Source organism: Thalassophryne amazonica, chromosome 14, assembly GCF_902500255.1.
Source record: "Thalassophryne amazonica chromosome 14, fThaAma1.1, whole genome shotgun sequence".
Classification (NCBI taxonomy): domain Eukaryota; kingdom Metazoa; phylum Chordata; class Actinopteri; order Batrachoidiformes; family Batrachoididae; genus Thalassophryne; species Thalassophryne amazonica.
In genome coordinates this window covers 42,474,507-42,501,974 of record NC_047116.1, presented here as the reverse complement: position 1 = coordinate 42,501,974, position 27,468 = coordinate 42,474,507, and the positions used below count along the sequence as shown (strand labels likewise).

Genomic DNA, 27,468 nt, shown 5'->3' with positions numbered 1-27,468 from the left:
TAGCTACGGTCTGTACGAAAGCACGCCCAGACCTCCAGGACACACCCATCCCAAACAGTACAATTGTGTATGTGGATGGTTCTTCCACTAAAAACGCTTATGGACAAACACAATCTGGATATGCTGTTGTCACAAATTCAGAAGTATTGGATTCTGCTTCATTGCCATCCTCATTTTCAGCACAAGCAGCTGAATTAGTTTGCTTTAACTGCAGCTTGCTATCTGTTTAAAGGTACGGCTGTATCAATTTATACAGACAGCCAGTACGCTTTCAGTACGCTGTGAAATTGCCTAACCAAATTGCTATATGCAAATGTGCGGCTCACACCAAAGGCTTCTGACAGTGTTTCAAAAGGAAATGACGTTGCTGACAAAACCGCAAAGGCGGCAACAGCTCTTTCTATTTTTCTCCTATATGACACCCCTCCGGATATGACCACAAAAGAAACCCATATTGCCAAAAAATATGTTTAAATGGGCAGCTATTATGAGCCATGGCGTGACGCATGTCTCATCAGGGGTATGATATCGCAATTGCAATCTATTTTTTGTCTTTATGGGTTCGATGCATATGCAAAACAGCATTGTAGAGCATGCATGACATGTGCAAAACACAACTCACAAGGCAATTTGAGACCCCAAAGAGGCAAATTTCCAACACCACAATATCCCTTTCAAGTGATTCATATGGATTATATACAGCTGAGTAAACATGAAGGGAAGGAATTTTGTTTAGTCATAATTGATGCCTTCTCAAAATGGGTAGAATTGTTCCCTACAAAACATGCAGATGCACTTACAGTGGCTAAGGCATTGTGCAAAGACATCATTCCACGATTTGGAATACCAGAAACAGTTTATTCAGATAATGGAGCGCATTTTGTTAATACAATAGTGCAATACGTAGGAGAAGCGCTACAGGTCAATCTCAAAAAATCATTGTGCTTACCACCCACACAGTGCAGGATTAGTGGAAAGGACAAAGGGCACAATAAAAATAAGATTAAGGAAATGTATAGAAGAGACAAAACGAACCTGGATTGAATGTTTGGACCTAGTAAAATTGTATATGAGAATAACACCAACACCATCAGGGTTAACACCATTTGAGATACTTTATGGACGACCATATCGTCTACCAATTTTTGACATGGATACTAAAACAGCAGATGAGGAACAAACATTAGCAAATTTTATGAAAAAGACACTAACACAGAAAGAGATAACTTAAACACATTTACTGCCGAATAATTTTGATCTTCCCACAGGACGGCCTTCCAGTAGTCTAGCCAGGAGACTGGGTGTTCATCAGAGTGATTAAGAGGAAGAACTGGTCCAGTCCTCGTTGGGAAGGTCTATACCAAGTGCTGTTAACAACACCAACTGCAGTAAAGATAGCGGAGAAATCAACGTGGATACATCTAAGTCACTGTAAGATACAGCGTGTGGTTGGCTGCCTCCACAGTGTAAGGGAAGTCTGCTACAAAGGGAGTCTATTTATTAGCAATAGATTGTCTCAATGCCAGTGAAGCCGGGAGATCCTTGCACTATTAGGTGAGGTGGTTAACAACACTGTATCCTAGCAATCATGACTGAACTACAGCAGACCCCGGAGCGGCGTGCTCAGCGCCGCCGCTGCCGGACTGTTGGTAGGGCAGCCGGTTGCGTTGTGATCTTAGTGTGTTTCGTGCTCCTCGGATTCCTGGCCTGGTGGTTGACCCAAGAATTGCAGCTCACTGTGGACCGAGCCAGAGAACAACGCAAGCAACGTCAGAAGAGGTTTATTCATAATGTGAACGAGACAGATGGACACCCTCATATATACCATACTAATATGTGGTACAGATATGTTCATTTATTGGCTATGGAATTACGTTACTAATTGTTATGTTTGTTCGCAAATACCTATATCCTCACACACCCAGCTCTGACGGCTAAACCGTACCCTGCTAGGGTGACAGAATGTCTTATCATACGGAGCATAATCAAAACTGTATTTCGGGGGCAGTTCTAACACCACTTGCCTCAGTGCAACCACTTATATGATAGGGATTTCAACAGAGGACGTACAAGCGTGCCCAAGTGCTGCTCCATTGACTAGACTGAAGGAAAACGCAAAAATATCATCACGTTAAATTGTCATCACAACGGCCATTCCCAAATTGCTTTTACAGGACAGGGAATAAAAACTGTAGGTAAACATTAAGAAACGTCTGTGTACCCAAACGTATGTTTTATCAACTAATTTAAGCCTAGCCAAAACATATATGTGGATGGTACTTATCTTCATCACATTGGACGGGGATGTAATTATACAGGCTCCTGTCCATGGGGAACGGATGAATCATGTGCTTATGTTAGTAAGTTTTTGCTACCACCTGTAAATGGTACTCCGGTGTATGATGACATCTATTGGCTTTGTGGTTCCAGACTGTACATGAGTCCTTCCACCAAATTGGGGTGGTGTGTGTTTGCACCTACCCAGGTGACTGACCATACATATGTGGTAGTGCCAAGGACCTCCACAGAGAAGAATGGCCAGCACCAGACGAGGGAGATCGATATACCCAGATGTGTTACCACATGATCACATGTGGGGCTCGGATGTACCAAAGGACCAAAAATTGTGGTCTGTAGGAGATAAAATAGCACATTCATTGTTCCCCTGGATAGGAGTGGGAAAAAATTCATTATGATTGAAACTCTGAATTATCGATTGGGTCTGTTATGATGTAACTGAAAAAATAGTAGCAGCTCAAAACACTGAAATAGATGCTTTACGTACCATGGTGATGCAAAATCGCCTGGTTTTAGACTTGCTTACTGGTTCACAGGGAGGAGTTTGTGCTCTGCTGACACAACATGCTGTACTTTCATCCCAGACTCCATTCATCAGTGGATATGCAGGACGCATTGGAGAGCTGAAATAAACTTCGTGATGCAATGCATAAAGACACCCTAGCCGTGAACCGGTGGAATCCCTGGTCCTGGTTGACTTCAGGACCATGTTGGCAGTTACTATTGAAAATGGTGACACCAGTTATTATAGTCCTAATTCTGATTGGACTTTGCATGTGTTGTGTGATCCCTTATATCAAAACAATGGTTGGCAAAATGGTGTCAAATACATTTGTACAGTGTAATCTGGCCTTCCAACAAACTATGCCAAAATATGAAGCATTGAAACAGTCAGACCTTAGTGGAGAAAACTATAATGACTGTACTGAGAATTATGATGATATTGAAAAGCTCACAACTCCAGTTCAAGCTTGAACTGTTGACGTGATGAGTTAACACACTCTTAGCCTATGAAGCTTTAGCTGAAAAAGTAATAAGACAAGTGGTGTAGTCGAATAATACAGAAAAAACGGTTCATTTATACCAGTCAGCCGAAGTGATGTATGGTGGTGGTGTGGTGATAACAGAATCTTTGACAGACTGCCACGAAATGTGTCAGGTTATTGTGCATTAATATTATTATTGTTACCCATGACCCCTGAAGACGTTACGACATATGCAGCCTCTCTTATTCCTGAGGATTGGCAGAAAGGCATAGCCAGACATAGAGTAAAAAGAGATTGGAAAGGAGTAGGAAATCCAACATATATTGACGCAATAGGAGTCCCCAGAGGAGTGCCTGACGAGTATAAACTGGTTGATCAAATAGCAGCTGGATTCGAATCTTCCATCTGTTGGTGGTGTTCAGTTAATAAAAACGTGGACAGAATAAACTAAGTTAATAAACTAACTAACTAAGCTGGGTGATGCCTACTATATGTTTAACAGGTGATAAACAGGTGGGAAATGTTAAGGATTTTATATATATATATATATATGTTATCACTGTTAAACATTTGTACCTTTTGTCTTCTTTCTGATGAGAACGGTGTTGTGCTGTTTGCACTTAACCCCGAGAATGTACGTGTTATTCAACCTTGTTTTAGCATGCTGGGGTCAGGCTGAACTGGGAGTAAAAGAACTGAAGGTTGTTTTGACTGTGATGACGTGATGCTTAGTGTGAAGACCAGGACACTCCAGGCAGATGCAGAACAGCTGATAACTGCAACAGATGAACGAGATGTGCTGACCTTCGACGATAAGAGTAAAAGAAAGAAACTGTTTTTGCTTACAGCTGCACTTATTGACGTGTGTGTTTATGTTACGGGAAGAAACTTGTCTTGCGTCATTCCCCCACCGTTAGGACAAGTTTTTGTTTATGTGATGAGGGATTCACTAATAAAAAGAGCGAAGCGCAGGCCAGACTTTAGTGTAGCTTTGGTGTATAGCCTGACTGCACTCCGCGCGTAAAATTTGACTTTCTGTCTCACTGGTGGTTCTTGACTCTGTTTGTCTTATCAAGGTTTTAAGAATGTTTGGAGGAGAAAATACCCAACAATTCTTACAATCAACTGTTTGAATGAATGGTTTACTATAATCTGGTAGTGCCAAAACTGTGGATGACACTAATGTTTGTTTTACTTTTACAAAGGCTTCCTCAGCATCTTTGTTCCATTCCAACACGGTTGACATTGAAATATCATCTTTGTACATCAAATCAGAAAGTGGACTAGTCAACTCTGCATAGCAAGGAATCCATGCCCTGCAGTAATTTGTCAATCCAAGAAATGACATCATCTGCTTTTTGGTTTGTGGTTTTGGAGCGTGCAAAATTGCTTACTTCCTGTCAGACAGGATCGTGCGCCCTGTGGCTGATAACTCATGTCCTAAATATTTTACTTTATCCCTACACAACTGAACTTTGTTTCTACTCACTCTGTGGCCATTGTCAAATAAGAAACATAATAATGCTACTGTGTCAGTTATGCAGTTTTCTCGTGTGTCAGAGGCAATCAAAATGTCATCACATACACTAATAGTTGGCTATCTGCCGGTGGAACGAAATTGGCTAAACATGCTGACATGACTTGAGAATAAATAGTTGGGCTCTCTGCGTAACCCTGCAGTAATCTGGTGAATGTATATCGCTGTCCTTTAAAGGTAAAAGCAAACCAGAATTGACTATCTGGATGTACTGGCACAGAGAAAAATGCATTACTTATGTCAATTACTGAGAAAACTATTAGAATTTGTCTCAGCGAATTTACAAGGTGTGGATCTGGGACGCATGGTGCTCTTTTAATCACAGCAGCATTTACTGCCTGCAGATCTTGAATCATTCTCCACCCCACTGAGGGCGGAGCCTTTTTTACAGGAAATATGGGTGTGTTACATGGTGAATCTGGACATGGCACTATTACGCCTGCTGTTAATAAATCCTCTATTACTGGCCTGATTCCGTCAATTGCATCAGGTTTCAATGGATACTGTCTTACACATGGTCTGTATTCTGTTTTTGGGCCTTATAACTACAGGTTGTTGCATTTTTAATCAGTCCTACGTCTTGAAGGACCTGTTGTCCACAATCCTGACGGTACTAGAAGAGAGAAGAGCATCCTCTTCAGGACTCAACTGAAAACTCAGGATTGTGAAGTGGACACATCAATGTGTGTTCCAGCTGTCAGCACCAATGAGACCATTAACTGGCACTTTATACAACTTGGTTGATGGACTGAACTCCGTTCGTGGTCCAACTCTGCTCCAATCAGAGGCTGACAAAGCGGTTATGACTGTCAGTCCCAATTCTTGCCATTCTGTCAAATATGGCTTACAAAGTGACATATGTAATGGCATGCCTGTGAATCTCAATTTTGATACATCTTCAGTGGCGCCTGTTACTGTTATGACAGCTGTTGAGTTGCCATCATGAATCAAATCGGTCATTGTCAGTTTCACAGGTGAAACATTTTTCAATTAGTTTCATAGTCACCATCCGGACCTGGAGGATCTTATGCCACAATTGGTGACATGCAGGTCAGGTGGTGACATCTGTTGTTCAGGGATTTTTAGTAGGGCTGTCGCTTGGCAAGACGACATCTTTACCCCATCCTGCAGCATCTTCTTCTGAAATGTCAAATGTATAGTAATAGTGGAATGTGGGGTCAGCGCTTCTTCTCTTACCATGTTAACGCCTCCTGTGGCGTCAACAACTAATTTCCCTTGTTCCACAATTATGGACAAGCCCAATGCAGTCAATCCGTCTCGTCCTGAGGAGGTTAACTGGACATTGTGGCATGCTCAACACTGACATAGTACACGTCAGGCCAAATGATCTGTCAACGTTATGGGTTTGGTGATAGGGACGTCTGATGTTTGTCCATTTGCAGAGCGAACCCTAAAGATTTCGTTGCTTAATTGATGGACAGGTATGTTGTCATTACATGTGGTTCTACATGCTCCTGTATCACAATGGAATGTCACTGGTCGTCCATTTACCAACAAAGTCACTTCTGGTTTTGGTACCGGATTTCCCAGCAAGGCACACAGATCCATATCACAATCAGACTGCCTATCTGATGTGGAATCATGGATTATGGATTCTAGTCATTGTGGATACTGTGGCTGCGGAGGATTATTCCGTTGTGGAATTCTCCCTGCTGCTCCCTCAGTAGGTGGATTCGGACAATTTCTATACATATGTCCCTCTCTTCCACAGTTCCAACAAATCAGGGGACCCACGTGGTGGGCCCTCCCTGTCTGTGCTGCTGTTGTGGTTGCCAGGGTCCTTGATGTTGTGGCTGTCCACCTTGTCTATTTTGCCATGGCTTTTTGGGGCGTTTGCACTGCTTCTGCTGTCTTAAGTTACCCTGCTGGTAATATATTTCATCATCTCCATGTGCTACATACACTCCTTTGTCGCTGTTTCTTGTCTTTTTCTGCTTTAAGACTTCTTCTGCATGACAGCAGTGTGTATGTGTTTCTTCCAATGTGCCTGTAGGCAATCCAATCCATGTTTCTGTATCCAAGCTTTTATATCCTTATTGGAATGTTGGATCAGAGCGTTTTTCAATTGTTGTTCATACACAGGTGTTCCTGGCAATATGCCACTATGGACCCTAAATACATTCTCAAATCTGCATCTAAACTCTGTCCATGGCTCTCCTTCTTTCTGAGTTGTCCTGGTAATTTCAGTATAATTTATCTTTGGTCCTAACACTCCTTTTGCACGTGTAATCATAGCTTCCACTCTTGCTTCTAAGACTAGATCATCATGTGTCAGTGGTACGCCTTGTTGATCTGCAGGATTCCAGTCTCCGCGTACCTGACTCCATTTAGGGCCACATGCTTTCATCCACACCTGTTGGACTTCAGGTCCATTAAGGTGGTAAGATGTTCTAATGTTTTCTATATCCTGCATAAAGCCCTCGATATCGACATGTGGCGATGGTATCATGTCGACTGCTGCTTTAATATCATCAGCATTCCATGTCCGATAAACGAGCATGGTTGATAGCTGTCCTGCTGTTCCTGCACGAGGATTTGGTACTTCTATCATAGGATAGGCACCTCCCTGATCACTATGTTCCACCATGGGAGGGGCTGTAGGCACTTTCGCTTGACTGCGTGTTTGTGGTTTTTCTGGTTTTTCTCTTTTTACCTTAGGTTTTACTGCCAAATCATACTGTGGTGGCGGTACATCGTCATCCTCTGGTAGAGGAGATAAAGGTCTCTTTGTCACCGACGATCCAGCCGGCGGTGATTGTTGAGGCTGTTCTGGCTCTCTGTGCTGAATTATCACATCTTCTTCTGCCTTACCTACAGCTTTCTTTTTCCTTGCTTTCTCTAATCGTCGCTTCTCTGCTCCTTTCTGTCTGTTCTCTGCTTCTTCCTCCCAAAATGCCACTAAATCTGCCCCTACTTTCTGCATCTTTTTCTCATCACCTTTATGTTCCCATTCTAACTCCTTCTTCAGCTTTTGTATGCTGATCAGGTTCAGTCGTCCGTCAAAGTCATGTTTATTTATCCAGGTCTCCAATTTCTTTGTTGCTTTTGGATTTTTTGCTTCCATAAATTTCCAGTCGTCAGTTGATAAATTTTCCTTATTTTTAGACGTCTTACACCCCATTTTTATTATATTTTTTATCCCTTGTTATAATTTGGACTTCAGACGGGGGCACACCTAGGGTGTTCTAAATCTGAAGTTTTCACACTTTCTTGGGACGTGACAATTAATTTGCCGTCGTGTGGTTGATTCCTTTCACCTCCCCGTAGGAAGCGGAATCACTTGCCTCTGCTTCCACACGCACGGTTGTCACTAACGTTGTCCAAAGTATTACACTTTCACACAGTTATTTACACTTACACAATACACTATGTACACATAGAAACACTTTTAATAATCGTACGCGTATTCTTATGCCAGGGGAGCTTCGCCCTCCCGTGAAATTTAACTAATGTCCCTGCATTAGGGGACTCCGCCGTCCCTGCCAAATTTAACTGCTTTTTTACAGTGCACGTATTTCTACCCGGGATTTCCTTACGTATTAAAACAGAGGAGTCCGTATCCTCCTTCCGGAATTTAACTACGTGCGTCCCTCGCAAACCGTAAGAGGAGTCCGCCCTCCTTACAGAGTTTAACTGTGTTTCATTAACAGACGATTCTGTATCATCGCTTACGGAGTTTAACTGTTTATGTGATCACTTTTATCCCCTACCGGTACGCGTATATAAACAGAGGAGTCCGCACCCTCCTTACAGAGTTTAACTGCTTTGCATTAACAGACGATTCTGTATCATCGCTTGCAGAATTTAACTGTTTTATGCGATCTGATCACCACTCACTCAGTACTGTTTACAAAGAAATTTTACTCACTGACTCGACTTCCTGTCTGTCTTCTTCGGGAAAATCTCGTCAACCAGACGATGCCAACGGTGGTCGACAATTGCAGACACGATCAATCGATCGATCGGACCTTGGCCAAGGATTTACGTCTGGACTTGACGACCTCCGCCGGACACCTCCGGTGTTGTTGAAATCCCGGACGAGCCCCCAGTCAATGTTGGGTATTTTCTCCTCCAAACATTTTTAAAACCTTTAACAAGACAAACAGAGTCAAGAAACACCAGTGAGACAGAAAGTCAAATTTTACGCGCGGAGTGCAGTCAGGCTGTACACCAAGGTTACACTAAAGTCTGGCCTGCTTTTCCGCTCTTTTTATTAAGAGACGCCCTCATCACATAAACAAAAAACTTGTCCTAAGGGTGGGGGTGATGATGCAAGACAAGTTTCTTCCCGTAACATAAACGCATACGTCAATAAGTGCAGCTGTAAGGAAGAACACTTTCTTTTACACAGGTCAGCACATCTCGTTCGTCTGTTGCAGTTATCAGCTGTTCTGCATCTGCCTGAAGTGTCCTGTCCTTCACACTCCTTCACACTAAGCACCACATCACAACAGTCAAAACGTTCTCTTACTCCCAGTCGTTAGAGGCTGCGAAAACAAAGTTATATTATAATAATAAGTACATCCAGCCCTTCATTCCCAGCTCAGATTGACCCCAGAGTGCTAAAACAAAATTGAATTCTCAGGATTGCGTTAAGACAGGTGCAAAACAGCACAACACCGTTCTCATGAGAAAGAAGACAAAGCTAAAACAAGGTTGAATAACACGTACATTCTCAGGGTGAAGTGCAAAACAGCACAACACCGTTCTCATGAGAAAGAAGACAAGCTAAAACAAGGTTGAATAACACGTACATTCTCAGGGTGAAGTGCAAAACAGCACAACACCGTTCTCATGAGAAAGAAGACAAATGTACAAATGTTTAACAGTGATAACATATATACAAAATCTTTAACAACAGCATTGTTTGGAAATGATCTGGTTGTTTCAGCCTGTCGATGGCCGCTCGGAGCACGGCGCGCCCTCCGCCATTCTGTGCCGTCTTTAAACCGGCTGTACCACTCCTTAATCTGTGTGATGCCCATAAGATCTTCACCGAAAGCCATCTGAATTTTCCGAATGGTGTCCACCTGGCTGTCTCTCACAGTTTCTGGAAAAATTTGATGCAGCGCTGCTCCAGCCATTAAGACCTTTCCTCACAATGAAAATCCGACGAGGGGGGAGGACCAGTGCTCACTCAAAGCCTGCTCACAGGCGATTGACGCAACCGACAGGCATCAAAAAACTCACGCATGCGCACGAAGGTTCAAGCTTGGCTGATGCAATCACCGTGATTCAAATCCATAAGGTTATTGCAAAAAATAAAAAGGTCCGATACTTTTCTAACAGACCTCATATGCGGAAAAAGCAATGGTCGGTACACGGGAAGGCAGTCCAAAAAACACAGCAGCAGTACTAAGATCATCAGGCAAAAACGAGGTCGGAATAAACAGGCAGGAGGTCGAGTATACACTGAAGCAGGCAGATCTAGAAAATACAGAAACGAGAGCTGGTATGAAGGCACAGGGCGCAACAAACTGGCAAACAACCGACACAAGCTGTGAGCTAATAAAGCTCCAGGTGGCAATCAACAAATTACACACAGGTGTGCATAGCAAGAACCAGAAGAGGGGAATGGCCAGAGAGAGAGAGAGAGAGAGAGAGAACCACAGACCCCAGCAACAAAAACCCACAATCCCAGAAAACACAGAAAAGAATTACAAAACAAACCAAAACCCCAGCAACAGAATACATAAACCGTCAGGCCCTGACAGTATGTTACTGCACATCCTGCCGTATGTTATGTTCTGTCTTTACAGAATAGCCATAGGAAATGGCCACCTCACTGAATCCTGTCTGCTTCAGGTTTTTTCCTGTAAATTAACAAAAACTAACAGTTTTCCTTACCATTGTTGCCAAGGTGCTGGACAATGAAGTGGATAGGTTCTAGGGTGGATGGGCTAGATACGTTTAGACTTCCTTCATAGTGCTTTAGGTGACATGATTCAGTGCTGTATAAGTAAATTAAATTGAAATGTTAAAAATACAACTTAAAGGTGTGTGTGCGTGTGTGTGTATGCAGAACGAGCGTCAGAGCCAGCAACAGTGGGAGAAGGAGCTGCAGCAGCGAGAGAGGAGGCTCAAACAGCAGGAGAAGGCCCTGGGGAGGCTCCCTGGGCTCAAGGAGTTGCTCCAAACACACATACAGGCTGCCAAGGAGGTCAGACAGACACATAAACAGTGAAACCAGTCAGCAATTCTGTTCAACAATTTAAAAAAAAAATCTGTTTCATGTGTCTTCATTAGCATATTTCCAGTCTAAACTACATTGCTTCCTACCACGAAGCAGAGCGTAATGACACACAAACTGTTTAAAGTGCAGTTTCTAATATAAAACAAAAAATTTGGCTGAGCAAAGGGTGCAAATGGGTATTGTACAAAAACTGGAACCATGTAAAAATGAGCTTTTGATCAATTTCATCTCCAATTTCCCAAAAGTGGTTAGTAATAGATTGTCAGAAGGACCATCAATGAATTCCTTGGCCTGAAAAACATAAGTTTAGACACCAAGATTATGATTCTACGTCAGTTAGAAGCAGAGATATGATGCAAACTACAAATTTACGACCTGCTGCGGATTCTTCGACGTGGTTGACGGTATCAATGGAAATATGTTAAAATTGCATAGTGCATCCCAGTTTATACACTGGTACCAGTCAAATTTGGATAAAGGACATGTCAGGCTTCAGAAAAAAATGGTTTTGCTCTGACATGGGTGAGGGGGTGCATGGGGTCAGGTATTGAATGGTGGCCTAATTGTTTTGTTGACATCTAACTAAACTAATGTGTTGAAAGCCACAGTATGTAGAATTTACGGATGTTTATTTGGCGAAATGGAATCCAGCGCTCATAACCATCTGTTCATTACTGTACAATTACCTGAAATACCATCTCTATGTGTTTTCATAAGTTTAAAATAAACCCTTCATTTCTACAGAGGGGTGTGCTTCCCCAAGGAGGCTGCCATGTTGGAGCACCTTGTTGTCACAGTAGCCTTAAAGGGACATACTTACTCTGTCTTTGGCATTTCACTGCACAGCCACAAGATGAAAGAAAAAATAAAGAGGAATAAGTGGTTGGTTCCCTGTACACTGTCTACTGGTTGCTCTTGCTAGCTAATAAGTTTGAAAAGCCGTATTTTTGTTAAATGGGGGATCATACATAGTACAGGTCACAAGAGAAGGCAAGGGAGCATGAATCTCTGTCGCCAAATAAGCAAAAACAATATTGTGACCAGTGACGGCATGATCCAGTGTTCACCCTCCACTACGACATGGGTTTTTCTAAACTGGTGAACAGGTGTGCTGCAACCTCATACTTTTGGCGTGCGCTCTTTTCAGGGCCTTTCACACCAAACATGTAAAAACAATGATTTTCAGTGGTTAGCCACGCGCACAAGCTGGTACAGAGCAAAGGCATAGGTGCCATGACTGCCATTCAGCATCAGCATGCCATGGTCAAAGACCTCAAGTTTAATGTTTGACAAGAAAATGTTTTGGAGTAAAGTTACTTTGAAAACAGGATCTGCGGACACCAATTAAAGTACTACACTGTCATTAACAAAGAAACCTTGGAAATTTGTGTTCTTTACCATTTAAACTTATTCTCCCACCATTCAGGAAAAATGCAAGATAAAACAGTAATCCCCCCCCTCAGGTTTTCACCTTAAATTTTCCAACGCTCTGTACCATGCAACGGCCCCTGCGCCATCCCTCTCCTCACCCACTTCGCTCTCCCTCAGTACTTCTCTCTTTAGCCATTAGCTGTCGAGGTACTTGATGTATTGTATTGGGCCAAACATAAAACAAAGGTTTTTCTTCCCAGAAAAACATCTAAACAATAAGGGTGTCTCAGATATCTCACAATATCTCAGATTGGGACATTATGGTATGTTTACAGGAATGAGAGTAGGTTCAGATGTTACAGTCTGTTTTTATGCATGACCGTGTTACTGCCCTGTAATTTTTATCCTCATCACAATCTAACTCGAGAGTTTCCACTTCCTTTGTCAACTGGAACTCTTCACACATCATGTATGTCTTACTATTTGATCAAACACTTCAGATCAGTGCTGAAAAAATGTTATAGCTTTGTGATTGTTGGTAGTTTTACACTGTTTGTGTTGGTGTGACGATGTGTCAACAGAAACACCAGCTAGAAATTAACCACCTGCAAGATCTTCTTCAAGAGATGAACAAGGAGAACCGGAGGCTTAAGTCCAGCTTTAACACCATCACGGAGCTGAATGAGAGCATGAAGAAACAGGTTTGTTTATTAAGATTATTAATTGGGTCGGTGATGTACAACCCCTGGCAAAAATTATGGAATCACCGGCCTCAGAGGATGTTCATTCAGTCGTTTAATTTTGTAGAAAAAAAGCAGATCACAGACATGACACAAAACTAGTCATTTCAAATGGCAACTTTCTGGCTTTAAGAAACACTATAAGAAATCAAGAAAAAAAGATTGTGGCAGTCAGTAACGGTTACTTTTTTAGACCAAGCAGAGGACAAAAATATGGAATCACTCAATTCTGAGGAAAAAATTATGGAATCACCCTGTAAATTTTCATCCCCCAAATTAACACCTGCATCAAATCAGATCTGCTCATTGACATTGACCCTATGCCATGACATTGACCCTATGTGTCTTTTTGCAAGGAATGTTTTTGCAGTTTTTGCTCTATGGCAAGATGCATTATCATCTTGAAAAATGATTTCATCATCCCCAAACATCCTTTCAATTGTCCAAAATATCAACATAAACTTGTGCATTTATTGATGATGTAATGACAGCCATCTCCCCAGTGCCTTTACCTGACATGCAGCCCCATATCATCAATGACTGTGGAAATTTACATGTTCTCTTCAGGCAGTCATCTTTATAAATCTCATTGGAAAGGCACCAAACAAAAGTTCCAGCATCATCACCTTGCCCAATGCAGATTCGAGATTCATCACTGAATATGACTTTCATCCAGTCATCCACAGTCCACGATTGCTTTTCCTTAGCCCATTGTAACCTTGTTTTTTTTCTGTTTAGGTGTTAATGATGCCTTTCGTTTAGCTTTTCTGTATGTAAATCCCATTTCCTTTAGGCGGTTTCTTACAGTTCGGTCACAGACGTTGACTCCAGTTTCCTCCCATTCGTTCCTCATTTGTTTTGTTGTACATTTTTCGATTTTTGAGACATATTGCTTCAAGTTTTCTGTCTTGACGCTTTGATGTCTTCCTTGGTCTACCAGTATGTTTGCCTTTAACAACCTTCCCATGTTGTTTGTATTTGGTCCAGAGTTTAGACACAGCTGACTGTGAACAACCAACATCTTTTGCAACATTGTGTGATGATTTACTCTCTTTTAAGAGTTTGATAATCCTCTCCTTTGTTTCAATTGACATCTCTCGTGTTGGAGCCATGATTCATGTCAGTCCACTTGGTGCAACAGCTCTCCAAGGTGTGTTCACTCCTTTTTAGATGCAGACTAACGAGCAGATCTGATATGATGCAGGTGTTAGTTTTGGGGATGAAAATTTACAGGGTGATTCCATAATTTTTTTCCTCAGAATTGAGTGATTCCATATTTTTTTCCTCTGCTTGTTCTAAAAAAGTAACCGTTATTGACTGCCACAATCTTTTTTTCTTGATTTCTTATAGTGTTTCTTAAAGCCAGAAAGCTGCCATTTGAAATGACTTTAGTTTTGTGTCATGTCTGTGATCTGCTTTTTTTCTACAAAATTAAACAACTGAATGAACATCCTCCGAGGCCGGTGATTCCATAATTTTTGCCAGGGGTTGTATATGGTTTGTTTCTTTTTTTTTTTTTTTTTTTTTTTTGTCTGACCTGTCTTTGGTGTCTGACAGTCTTACAGTATTCTCAATTAGCAATGTTCCGATAAAGTTTTTTTTTTTGTTGTACTACATTACCAATTCAAGTCATTTATGCCCCCATCACACATAGCAAGAATGTGCCGGACGCATCCCTGACACAGCAAATATTCCCATAATTCAGCGCAGTCGGGAGGAAAAGAGGTGTGGTCAGCAGTGTCAGAACGCAGACAGACTGCCTCGTCCACACCTGTCACCTATGTAGATGACACAGACTGCTGTCAGGTGGCCATGAAAGGTGCTGCAGACTGCCCCATCTCCAAATGTCTGGATGGCAAACACGGGACTGGAACGCTGTGTTACTCCTTTTGCACAGGACCTGTACTGGACATCAAAGAACAACCAATGTATGGACCGGAATCACGCCAGTTTTACCGCCAGCTAAACTTCGCTGCATGTGCATGACTCTACGTGGTGATTTCTGGTTGGATTATCACATGGGATTTATGTTTGGCGTCATTGTGTCCAGCATTCCACCACAGACTGTGTGGTCCTGGCTTCTGCCGCACTGCGCTGCAAAATGCTTTTGGAGGTGAGGTTCATGTTTCATATGTTGTCATGGCAAAACAGTTCCATGTCATATGTCCGACAGAATTAAATGTGATCAAGCAATAATTTGGTTATTACAGCAGTGAGATCTGTTCAGCTCTGAGCCTCTGACGTGAGGTGTGACAGTATGCGCACGTGCCCGCCAGCCGCCGTGGTGTCGCAGATCTGATGGGCACAATATTTCACATTATTTATGTTGCCCATGGGGCAACAAAATAATGGAGGACGGGCTATTATAAGTGGCATACCGCAGGCTTTGCCATGCCCAATCCTTCTTGAGGTTCCCTCATACGTGCTCAAAAAGTTTCAGATCCTGTTTATGCTGCCTTCAGAATATGTAAATTGCAGTCAGATGGTGCTTAGACTGCCGTTGGATAGGTGTCCGATCTCGTCGGCGCCCGGAGGGTTTTGAACATGCGCAGCACACTCGGGGCCGCCGGCCGATTTTGACCAACTGTGTGGACTTCCGCAGATGGCTGTCAGAACGTTTTGGAACTGGAATCTGACACTTTTCAGATGTGCGTCGATTAATAATTACGTCATTCTGCGTGATTCTGGCTATGTGTGACGAGGGTATTAACATTGAGTATCTGCTGATACTGAGCCCCAATCCGATTCTTGTATTTTCTTACATATTGCACTTGCACAGAGCACACTTGCAAGTAAATTAAAGCCAATCCAGTGTATAACAGCTTAATGGCACAGTTTAATCACCTTCATTCCAAGCTGCTCCTTCATGTTGTTGTTTTTTTAATGGTTCAACCCTTTGCTACTCTCACTACACGTCTGTTCCACGTCTACGAAAGCAACTAGGAAAATAGACATGATGAGAAAATGCCTTTATTTATGTGGAAAGCACTCTCTGATTGGGAAGATACAGACATGGGTCGTATTTGATGCAAACAAAAGTCTAAATCTGTTAATATGTCTGATTCCAATCAATTAAAAAAATGCTTTCACCAGGTCTGATTATGATAATTTCACTTATGCTTTAACACAATGTGTAAAAGTTGCCATATCCCAATGTGGAGATTTTGAAATGAAATGGCAGTACACCGAACCATTCTTCTTTTCGTTCAATTATTCTTACTTTTCTTCTCTGAAGACTTCAGTTGTTTGTTTTTTAAGTCACGCTGCATTCACAATTGAGTCTATAGCAATTAAGACTTGGTTCTTGTCATTGCACCAACAACTAGTCAGTGTACCACAACATTTTTATCTCGAGCAGTTTCAGGGTTCCTACAGATCCTTAAAAATTCACTGATATTAAAATGTCTTAAATCAGTCTTTTGAGAGTATCTTAAAAATACCAAGTCATGGAAAGTAGGATTTTATTCATGTTTTCGTCTGACGTTGCAATTAAAAATATCAAAATAAATGGCAATGTCTATGTTTCTAGTTGACTAAAGGCCTCTTGTCACATGACCTAAAGCTTCAGAGCTGAACAAAGAAACCTTGTTTTTATGGGAACGCGCCGAGCAGAGACAATTTCAAGTAGTTTGACATAATGCTCAGTTATTCTATGAAAAAAGTCTTAATTCTGTCTTTCCTGTCAGAACTCCACTGCATCACAGTACAAGGTCACTTATCACTTTGTGCACTTGAACACAAGAGGGCATATGGCACAAGGTTATCATGTTTGAAAGTTTAATTATGGAATGTGAGATTGTCTTGTCAGTCGAGCTGTTTTTTTTTTTTTTTGATATCTTAGGAGGATGGAAACCCTTCTGACTCTAAGAACAAAATTTGTATTTAAAGAGATTTTCTGTCTGTTTCAATCCACAGTTGAATGATATTTGTAAGCACAATAAGAAGTTGTAAATCCAGGCCAAGAGGGTGCAGGCTCGACTTGACAATCTACAGGTGACAACATATTAACCAGCGTATAGATGGTTATTGTTTCATAATGAGTGTCAAGTACAGTATTATTTTACTGTCAGTTCACAACTGATGGTAACCATTTAATATTTTTTGTAACAGAGCTTTTCTGTTAGGAAATTATATTTGTACCAAACATTTGTAAAAATTCTCTTTTTTTGACACTATGGCTACAATTTATTACTGTGTGTTTTAGTGGTATGGTATAAAATCACACATGATGTTATGCAATGGTAATTCTTATTTGTGTTAAGGCGGATGTAATGCTGTAAATTCAGTTTTTGATTCTTTTCAGAGAAAATATGAGCTCAGTGTGGCATTGAAAGGCAGCCAGAAAGTGTGCATGAAAAGTACAGAGTGCATTAAACAACCCAAGAAGGAGAACACTGTTACCTCCAGAAAAACTAGCACCAAGGTACTTCCACAACCTTGTTTGCATTCGTGCGTGCGTTTGCCCTTTACTTTTCCGAATGACTACTCATGGCTGATAATTAGTAAATATACTGTGATTGCGCCTGCGTTGAATCAGTTATTCATTTATGTGTTACAAAAAAATGCACACATTCCCAGTTTGGAAAAAAACACAGTGTTAATCCTCCACAAACCACAGTCACCCTACCATCTAAAACGATAGGGATGTTTTGATTTTGTTATCATCTGTTTTTGATATATATGTATACAGATAGCAGAGCATAGTGGCATAGCAGCAGATAGCTCAGTGGGGTAAGGAGATGGGCCCCCAATGTTTATACCTGGATTCTTTTCCAACTCACGCTACCTGTCTGTGTCCTTGGACAAGACACTTCACGTCTGCATTGTCCCAGTCCATCCAGCTGTAAATGGGTCCCAGTATTTGCTGGGGAAGTAGTCTGCTTCATGCTGTGGAATCCGGTATAAACATGGGCCCCAGTGGGCCTCAGAGCTGATAGAGGATTTGGTTCTTTTCTTCATCTGTTGTTGATGAACCTATTTTTATTCATTTATTTATTTAACCTTTATTTAACCAGGTTAGCCCCATTGAGATCGAGACCTCTTTTGCAAGGGAGACCTGGACAATTATAGTTTCTAATGCACCTAACCTGCATGTCTTCAAACCATGCTTGATATTTATGTTTTTTTTTTTAGACCTTTTCATTTATATACTGTGTCATAATTTTACTGACACCTGTGGACTCAGTGTTTCTCTGTTGTCTAGTTTGCAAATCTGGAGCAGTGAGCAGCTAAGTGATACTTTCACAGTGTGGATTTGATGAGTATCTTCTGCATGGGGGTTTAACTCATGTTTGACTTGATCAAATCAGCATGTTTGACTGAGATGAAATCAAGATTGTTGCTCTGTATGTCCTTGGTCTGTGTTTGTGCCTATATCAAAAAAAAAAAAATGAGGTGGGTTTCATAGATAATTGGCAAAGCTTCTGGGGAAAACCTGGTCTTGTTAGGAGAGACGGCATCCATCCCACTTTGGATGGAGCAGCTCTCATTTCTAGAAATCTGGCCAATTTTCTTAAATCCTCCAAACCGTGACTATCCAGGGTTTGGACCAGGAAGCAGAGTTGTAGTCTTACACACCTCTCTGCAGCTTCTCTCCCCCTGCCATCCCCTCATTACCCCATCCCCGTAGAGACGGTGCCTGCTCCCACACCACCAATAACCAGCAAAAATCTATTTAAGCATAAAAATTCAAAAAGAAAAAATAATATAGCACCTTCAACTCCACCACAGACTAAAACAGTTAAATGTGGTCTATTAAACATTAGGTCTCTCTCTTCTAAGTCCCTCTTAGTAAATGATATAATAATTGATCAACATATTGATTTATTCTGCCTTACAGAAACCTGGTTACAGCAGGATGAATATGTTAGTTTAAATGAGTCAACACCCCCGAGTCACACTAACTGCCAGAACGCTCGTAGCACGGGCCGAGGCGGAGGATTAGCAGCAATCTTCCATTCCAGCTTATTAATTAATCAAAAACCCAGACAGAGCATTAATTCATTTGAAAGCTTGACTCTTAGTCTTGTCCATCCAAATTGGAAGTCCCAAAAACCAGTTTTATTTGTTGTTATCTATCGTCCTCCTGGTCGTTACTGTGAGTTTCTCTGTGAATTTTCTGACCTTTTGTCTGACTTAGTGCTTAGCTCAGATAAGATAATTATAGTGGGCGATTTTAACATCCACACAGATGCTGAGAATGACAGCCTCAACACTGCATTTAATCTATTATTAGACTCAATTGGCTTTGCTCAAAATGTAAATGAGTCCACCCACCACTTTAATCATATCTTAGATCTTGTTCTGACTTATGGTATGGAAATTGAAGACTTAACAGTATTCCCTGAAAACTCCCTTCTGTCTGATCATTTCTTAATAACATTTACATTTACTCTGATGGACTACCCAGCAGTGGGGAATAAGTTTCATTACACTAGAAGTCTTTCAGAAAGTGCTGTAACTAGGTTTAAGGATATGATTCCTTCTTTATGTTCTCTAATGCCATATACCAACACAGTGCAGAGTAGCTACCTAAACTCTGTAAGTGAGATAGAGTATCTCGTCAATAGTTTTACATCCTCATTGAAGACGACTTTGGATGCTGTAGCTCCTCTGAAAAAGAGAGCTTTAAATCAGAAGTGCCTGACTCCGTGGTATAACTCACAAACTCGCAGCTTAAAGCAGATAACCCGTAAGTTGGAGAGTGTTTTGAAACACAAGGTTCGGTCAGATCGGCACACAGAAATGATCACACAGACTGCATTTTGCTAGAACAAAAAGGCGTATATTTATTCCCCACAAAAGCAGTTACATCAAACACAAGTGGTTGCAGCGCATTTTTCTCTCTTACCGTGACGCCTTTAAGGTGGAGAGCCAACACCTTCAGCAGAGTGCGCCTGTCAACCGGCTGGGCGTTCGTACGTTAACCCGCAGCAGACTCTGTTGAAGCATGGTTCTACTCCCTCTTTTCTAGTGTGTCCGCGAAGGGAGGGTGAGTGGCCAACTCAACCTCCCTGGCGCACATAATTTCTTTAATCAACAGGCATCTAAAAGTTATTTTCTCTATTACAAAGACATAATAAAAGCAGTTCTTCACTCCCAGTTCAGAATGACCCCAGCATGCTTCACTCCCAGTTCAGAATGATCCCAGCATGCTTCACTCCCAGTCGTTAGTGGCTACAAAAAACAAAGTTGTGCAATCAGTGTAATAATAACAAGTACATCATTAGGGTTACTTTAAGACAGGGGCAAAACAACATAATCTTTTTCTCCACACATTCCACTCTTGGTGTTTTGCACCAGTCAATTTATGTAACCACTAGCAGATTCAGGTAATGCTGGACCTGCCATAACATTTCCCACATTTCTTCTAGTGATTCACAAACAAAATTTTGAGTAATATAGTCTTGATTATACCTGTTCCAAACAATATACTCATATACAAAACCCGATGTTGTGGGGTCTAATGTGACATTGTATTCGTTCACTCCAAAAGGATCATGAATTAACAAAGTTAATTTCATCTCATTCGTTGAAATATTACCCATTCCACCTCTCGCCTTAAACATATAACATAGATACATGTCATCACACATATTGCTATAATTAATATTATCAAAGGTGGCACTAAGGTACTCCTGGCAGTGACAGACATCCCTGAAAAGATATCCCACCAATGATGTGCTGATGCTTGCTGTACTAATTTTGCCACATGTTTTACCCGGTCACTAGCTATCAATGTAGACACCATGAGACTGGAGATGTTGGACGTATGTGACTCTATTAATTGCTGAATTTCCGTAGATTGTTCCAATGCGCATTTGAAACGCTCCAGGGAAAGACTCCATGGGGAATGCAATACGTCCCATTGTACCGAAGTCAGCCGACTCGATACAGAATAATTAGTCAAACGATACGTCCGGTTTCCCCAATGCCATAAGTGCACATTGTTCAGGCAGCCAGTAAACGGAACCGAAGGTACTTATGAATTGTTTCTCATTGTTGCAACACACAGAGCATGTGGGCCAATTTGCCACAACATTTCTCTTGGTGTTTCCCTAGTCCAGTCACAAAGTACAACCTCTGAGTCGGTTAGACATGGATTGGCATATCCCGTTTGCAGCACACAGGCCATACCTTTATCTGTTTTGTCACACATTTTGGTATCAAAAGTCGTATTAGTTTTTGGTTCTAACCACTCTCCATCCATATGCAAGAACCAATAGCCATTAGTCGTAATTACCGGTAATACTTGATATTTACAAACAACCTTTGGTTGTGTCACATTGTACTGGGTCCAGTGTCCAGTACATACTGTTTCATTACACTGTGTAAATTCTGGATGTAACTTTAACCATAAGGTATCAGTTATATTCCAAATCCATTTCCAATCATGATAGTTCCCTGTGGTAACTATACGCTGAAATCTTTCTCTTTGAGCTTCAGCATGAAGAGTTTGTATAGCACATGCTGTCCAATTTCCCATATGAGATAAATTTTGGAAGACATTAAATGTTTCATTCCATAATGCCAATTGCCATTTGAAATTCTTTTGCCACAAATTAGTATTTTGTACTTGTCCTACCAATGCTGTGGGCATCCACTCTCCAACCTGATGAACTACTTGGGACGAGTATTTCCCAGTGTTTGATAACATTGTTCTGGTTACCTCATTATCTACTGTATTCGACACCCCCAGGACAGTTCCTGTTCCTCCTAATAGAGTGTCATACCACGCCCTTCGACGTCTTCTGCAAATTGGAATTTTTGGAAAGGTAACTTGCCAATATACCTTCGTTTTTATTGTGGCCTGTGCCAAATAAGTACAAGTATCAATCAAAGGTGCAACCTGGGTTTGTGTTGCCTTAGCCTCTGTTGGTAGTACCCACAGCATGTACAGGAATGATCTCCTCCCTTTAATTTCAGTACTATTACTGAGCATTACTTTACTCCACGGTTTAATAGTCCAGGTGGTTCCATTGACATTACTACACGATTTACTTGTCATATTAAACACACACATGTTCACTCTAGCATTAAGAGTGACATTACATCCCATAGTAAATACTGGTATATGGTGTCTGGCAAAACAGTTCACACATCGCCATAGTTTGCAATTACTGGTGCAGGTGTAATCATCTTGCGTTCTGTTGTTGGCGGAGTTCTTCCATCCTGTTTGGAACAATGGTATCTCTTCAAGTTCGTTTCCTTCCGTCATCCCCAGCAGCTGGAGACCATGGCACCACCTACAAGGAGGAGTATGACCCAGCAGCCGACACCTCCAATCCCGGGGCTTCCACTGGTTGCCATAGCGACGCCCGCCTCTTGTGGTCCTCGATCGCCCGATCAGCAACTCCCACCAGGACATTGAGTCTGATCAACAGAAGAAAGACTATTCATAGAATAACAATGATTAGTCCTCTCTTACATAACACTTTGATATAGGCACATTTACCCATTTTTCTTCACCCTGATAGAGTATACTAACAGTTGCATCATTCCCTTGAGCTATAATTTCTGCCGCCCTAGGCGGTCCGTTAGGTTGTTTCACCCAAACTTTGGCACCTGCTTGATCTGAGGAACCAAAGCCTTGTGTTCCTCGTGTGGTTAATACTACAGGTTTTGGTATTTCTTGTACCAACCCCTAATTATTGTCCCCTTTGTTTAATATCAGGGGTTGTTCTCCAAACAATCTACAAACCACTCCAATCTCGCCTTGGTAATCTGCATCTATCACTCCGGCTTGAATAGTTAGCCCTTTGAGTGATAGACCACTACGTGGCAGGACATGCCCATATGTCCCTTTTGGACACTGTAAACCTAGCCCTGTTTTTACCACTTGAATTTGGTCAGGTACCAATGTAACGGTTGTCAATGTCCTTAATTCCGCTTGTGGATCAATTTTCCACATTTTGATGCTGTCAGTAGTATGCTCTATCATTTCTCCTGAAATCATCCTTATCAATGGTGTGGATCCGGACCCTATAGGTCGATTGTTTAACTGATCCACTGCAGTAGTCAAGTCCTGTTTCCATTGTCGCATAGTGCGATCTTTTGACAGCTTCAATAGGGTCTCTTTAAGGAGCCCATTCATTCGTTCTACTAGTCCCGCCGCTTGCGGGTAATAGGGAATCCATTCAACATGATTTTCTTTGGCCCACTCCTTTGCTTTATTTCCCGTAAAATGAGTGCCATTATCAGTTTGAATCTGTACTGGCAAACCATAATACTGCTGTATTATATTCAAACACTTAAGTGTGGCCATTTGATTTGCAAATTTACATGGATGCACTACCAAGACCCCAGAAAATGTATCTACAGCAGTACATGCATGTCTACATCCCTTAGACATGGGCAGTGGTCCAATAAAATCTAACTGCCAAATTTGACCAGGACTTTTTCCACGATTTAACTGCCCATGCAAATGTTGAGGTACACCCTTCCGGTGGTGTTGACATTGTTCACACTCAGTGATTGCTGTTTTCACATCATCCAATTTTAGATCAATACCTCGATCTCTGGCCCATTTTAGGGTACCTTGAACCCCCCAATGTCCTGCTTTGACATGAGCCCATCTAGCCAATCCTGGGCTGGATTGTCTTAATTCAATCATTACTCTTACTAATTGATCTGCAGCTTTATTATATAAAGCTTCTGAGTCTTGCCCATTAGTGTGTGCATCTACATGCATCACAGTAATAGGAATTGTTTTAGCCTTTTCCCAAATGTCTTCCCACAATTCTCTTCCCCAAACTTCTTTAGAATGTATTTTCCAATTAGTGGCATGCCATGTAGGCATCCAGGTAAGTAGTCCTTGGGTCACTGACCATGAATCTGTATAAATATGGAGGCCCTGTGGTCCTCCCTGCATGACCACCATATGCACGGCCTTCAACTCCGCCCACTGACTGCTTTTTCCTTCTCCTAATTCTTCCAGAGACTGACCTAATTATGGATTAAAAGATCCTGCTTTCCATCGCCTTTTTCCTGCTTGATATTGACAGGAACCATCAGTGAACCATGCTCGACTTTTCTCATCATCTGACAAATCATCCCACCTTTTTCCTGCTTTAACAGGAGATTCCTCCAATGGTTGAACTTCAAAAGGTTCCTCATCTTCCTCAGGAGCATCAGCTACTTGTTCATGCAGCAATGACACCCCTTTTTCACCTGGTTTTACACGCTCTGACACATACCATTTCCATTTTATTACACTAGCCTCCTGAGCTGTCCCTATTCGGTGAGTGGTGGGATTACTCATCACCCATGAGAGAATAGGTATCTGTGTCCTCATCATTACTTCATGTCCCACCGTTTGTGATTCAGTTTCAATCAACGCCCAATAGCATGCTAAAAGCTGTTTTTCAAAAGGTGTATAACGCATACCTGCGTCCGGGAGTTTTCTCGACCAGAATCCTAAAGGTTTTCGTATCCTGTTTTGTTTTTGCCATAAGCTCCAATTAGCATAATCATTTAGAGCAGACACTTGAAGTTCTACTGGTCCTGATTGCATTTTCCCTAAAGACACAGCTTGTTGTATGGCTTCTTTTGCTATGTCAAATGAACATTGTTGTTCCTCTCCCCACACAAAATCCTCCTTTTTCCTAGTACACCGGTACAGAGGCTGCAAAATCTGTCCTAAATGTGGAATATGATGTCTCCAAAATCCAAATAAACCAATATATCGTTGTGCATCTGTCTTACTGTGAGGTACTGGAAAGTTAGCTATTTTCTCTTTAGCTTTTTGTGTGATTTCCCTCTCTCCTTTATTCCAAACTATTCCTAAGAATTTCACTGTTTGAGCTGGTCCCTGAATCTTTGCTGGATTAATTTCCCAGCCAAATGATTTCATATGAGTCACTAATTTCGGTAGATATTCCACTACTTCTGCTTCTGTATCTCCTTGAAGCATAATGTCATCAATGTAATGTGAGATCATCATTCTCATTGGAACCTGGAACTGTTCCAAATGCTCCGCCACCACTCTATGACAAATAGTGGGACTGTGTAAATATCCTTGTGGCAATCTTGTGAATGTATATTGCCGTCCTTCCCACGTAAATGCAAACTGTTCCATCCTATCCTCTGGGATTGGTATGGTAAAGAATGCATTGGCCAAATCTATAACAGCATACCACGTACCACTATGATGTTGCACTCGTTCAATTATACTCACAGCATCAGGTACAGCTGAAGTCAAAGCCGGTGTATGTTTATTTAGACCTCTAAAGTCTACAGTCATTCTCCATGTACCATCCGATTTACGGACTGGCCACAATGGATTATTCCATTTTGTTGTCACTGGTTTCAAAACTCCTGCCTCCAAGTAGTCTTTTATGGTTGCAGTAATTTCTGCTTGTCCTCCAGGAATACAATATTGTTTCTGATTAATCACACATGTAGCCTCTGGAATGGGAAAAGGTTTCATTTTTACTTTTCCCACCAGAATCATTCTTACGTTTGCTATCCCAAATTGAAATTTACCCTGTTCTAAATGCAAAGTCATTCCAGCTAAAATATCCATGCCAATTATCCATTCATTAATTGGAGTCACTATTACAGTGTACACTTTAATTGGCATATTTCCAATTTTAAGCGGTATCGATATATTTTTTCCATACACCAATTGTCCGCCTAATCCAGTTAAGGGAACTATAGGTCCCTTCATTTTCTCTGGATTTCCATGAATCAATGAGGCCTCCGCTCCTGTGTCCACTAAAGCCGAGGTGACTTGAACTGATTTTTTTTCCCAAAATATTTCCAATCACACAAGGGGTCTAATATCACTTGTGAACCATTGTTTTAATTCTCGGCGGGCCACAAGAGTTTGACCATCATCCTAATCTTCCTCGCAAGGGTCAAAGCTCCAAGAACGCCTTTCTTTATTTTTCCCCTTCTTTTTGTCTTTCTTTCCTTTCCGGACTGCAGCTATTTGCACCAGATCATCATCAGAGTCCTCCTCCTCCTCCTCCTGTAGGGGAGGGGCACTAGGTTTCACTCCTTTCTTTTCTCCCTGCACAATTTCTTTCAACAATGAGGCCAATTCAAACATATCAGGGCGCATCCCTGACACGCAATTTATTTTCAGCCCCTTTTGTTTACATTTCTCAGCCAAGACGGAAGTTGGTACACCGTCTATTTCTTCGGCTTGAATTTCCAATTGCTTCACTTGTTGTTCTAATCTTGTCACCTTTTGTGATTTAGCACATTCTGATGAGCGGACTGTATCTAAAGTTAAAACCCGCTCTTTCCAGGCTTCTGCACAAATCCACATCATTTCACTAATTCCTCCCAATGGAGCTTTATCTTTAACCTCCACCCGTTTCAACATTTCACATAAAACTGGCGGAGTCGCGGTGGGAATTGCTCCAGTCCACGATCCAGGGCGTCCCCCACGTCGCCGTAGAAGCTGGCCTATTTCCTTAGAAGTGATCCCATCCCACCCAGGGACCACTTCTTCCTGTTGAGATGCCTCCTCGGCATCCTTCTTTCCCAATCTAAAGCAAGACTCCTGCTGAGATGCCACCTCCGCATCTCTCTTTCCCAATCTAAAGCAAGACATTCTGTGTATAGTCTGAGCGTAACCGTATCCTGCCGACAACGCCAAAAATGTTTTGAAACACAAGGTTCGGTCAGATCGGCACACAGAAATGATCACACAGACTGCATTTTGCTAGAACAAAAAGGCATATATTTATTCCCCACAAAAGCAGTTACATCAAACACAAGTGGTTGCAGCGCATTTTTCTCTCTTACCGTGACGCCTTTAAGGTGGAGAGCCAACACCTTCAGCAGAGTGCGCCTGTCAACCGGCTGGGCGTTCGTACGTTAACCCGCAGCAGACTCTGTTGAAGCATGGTTCTACTCCCTCTTTTCTAGTGTGTCCGCGAAGGGAGGGTGAGTGGCCAACTCAACCTCCCTGGCGCACATAATTTCTTTAATCAACAGGCATCTGAAAGTTATTTTCTCTATTACAAAGACATAATAAAAGCAGTTCTTCACTCCCAGTTCAGAATGACCCCAGCATGCTTCACTCCCAGTTCAGAATGATCCCAGCATGCTTCACTCCCAGTCGTTAGTGGCTACAAAAAACAAAGTTGTGCAATCAGTGTAATAATAACAAGTACATCATTAGGGTTACTTTAAGACAGGGGCAAAACAACATAATCTTTTTCTCCACACAGAGAGGAAATGGCGTCTCACTAATTTAGAAGATCTTCACTTAGCCTGGAAAAAGAGTCTGTTGCTCTATAAAAAAGCCCTCCATAAAGCTAGGACATCTTACTACTCATCACTAATTGAAGAAAATAAGAACAACCCCAG

The 27,468-nt window shown here is 41.7% G+C and overlaps 1 protein-coding gene across 1 annotated transcript in view; it reads left to right on the top strand.

The window, feature by feature from the left end:
* The window catches only part of LOC117524258 (coiled-coil domain-containing protein 138-like), a 126,854-nt gene that overhangs the window by 66,541 nt on the left and 32,845 nt on the right, over positions 1-27,468 (top strand). The window contains 5 exon segments of the mRNA XM_034186028.1: positions 2,252-2,306; positions 10,871-11,002; positions 12,988-13,107; positions 17,062-17,139; positions 17,450-17,569. Coding sequence (XP_034041919.1) covers positions 2,252-2,306; positions 10,871-11,002; positions 12,988-13,107; positions 17,062-17,139; positions 17,450-17,569 — 505 coding nt within the window.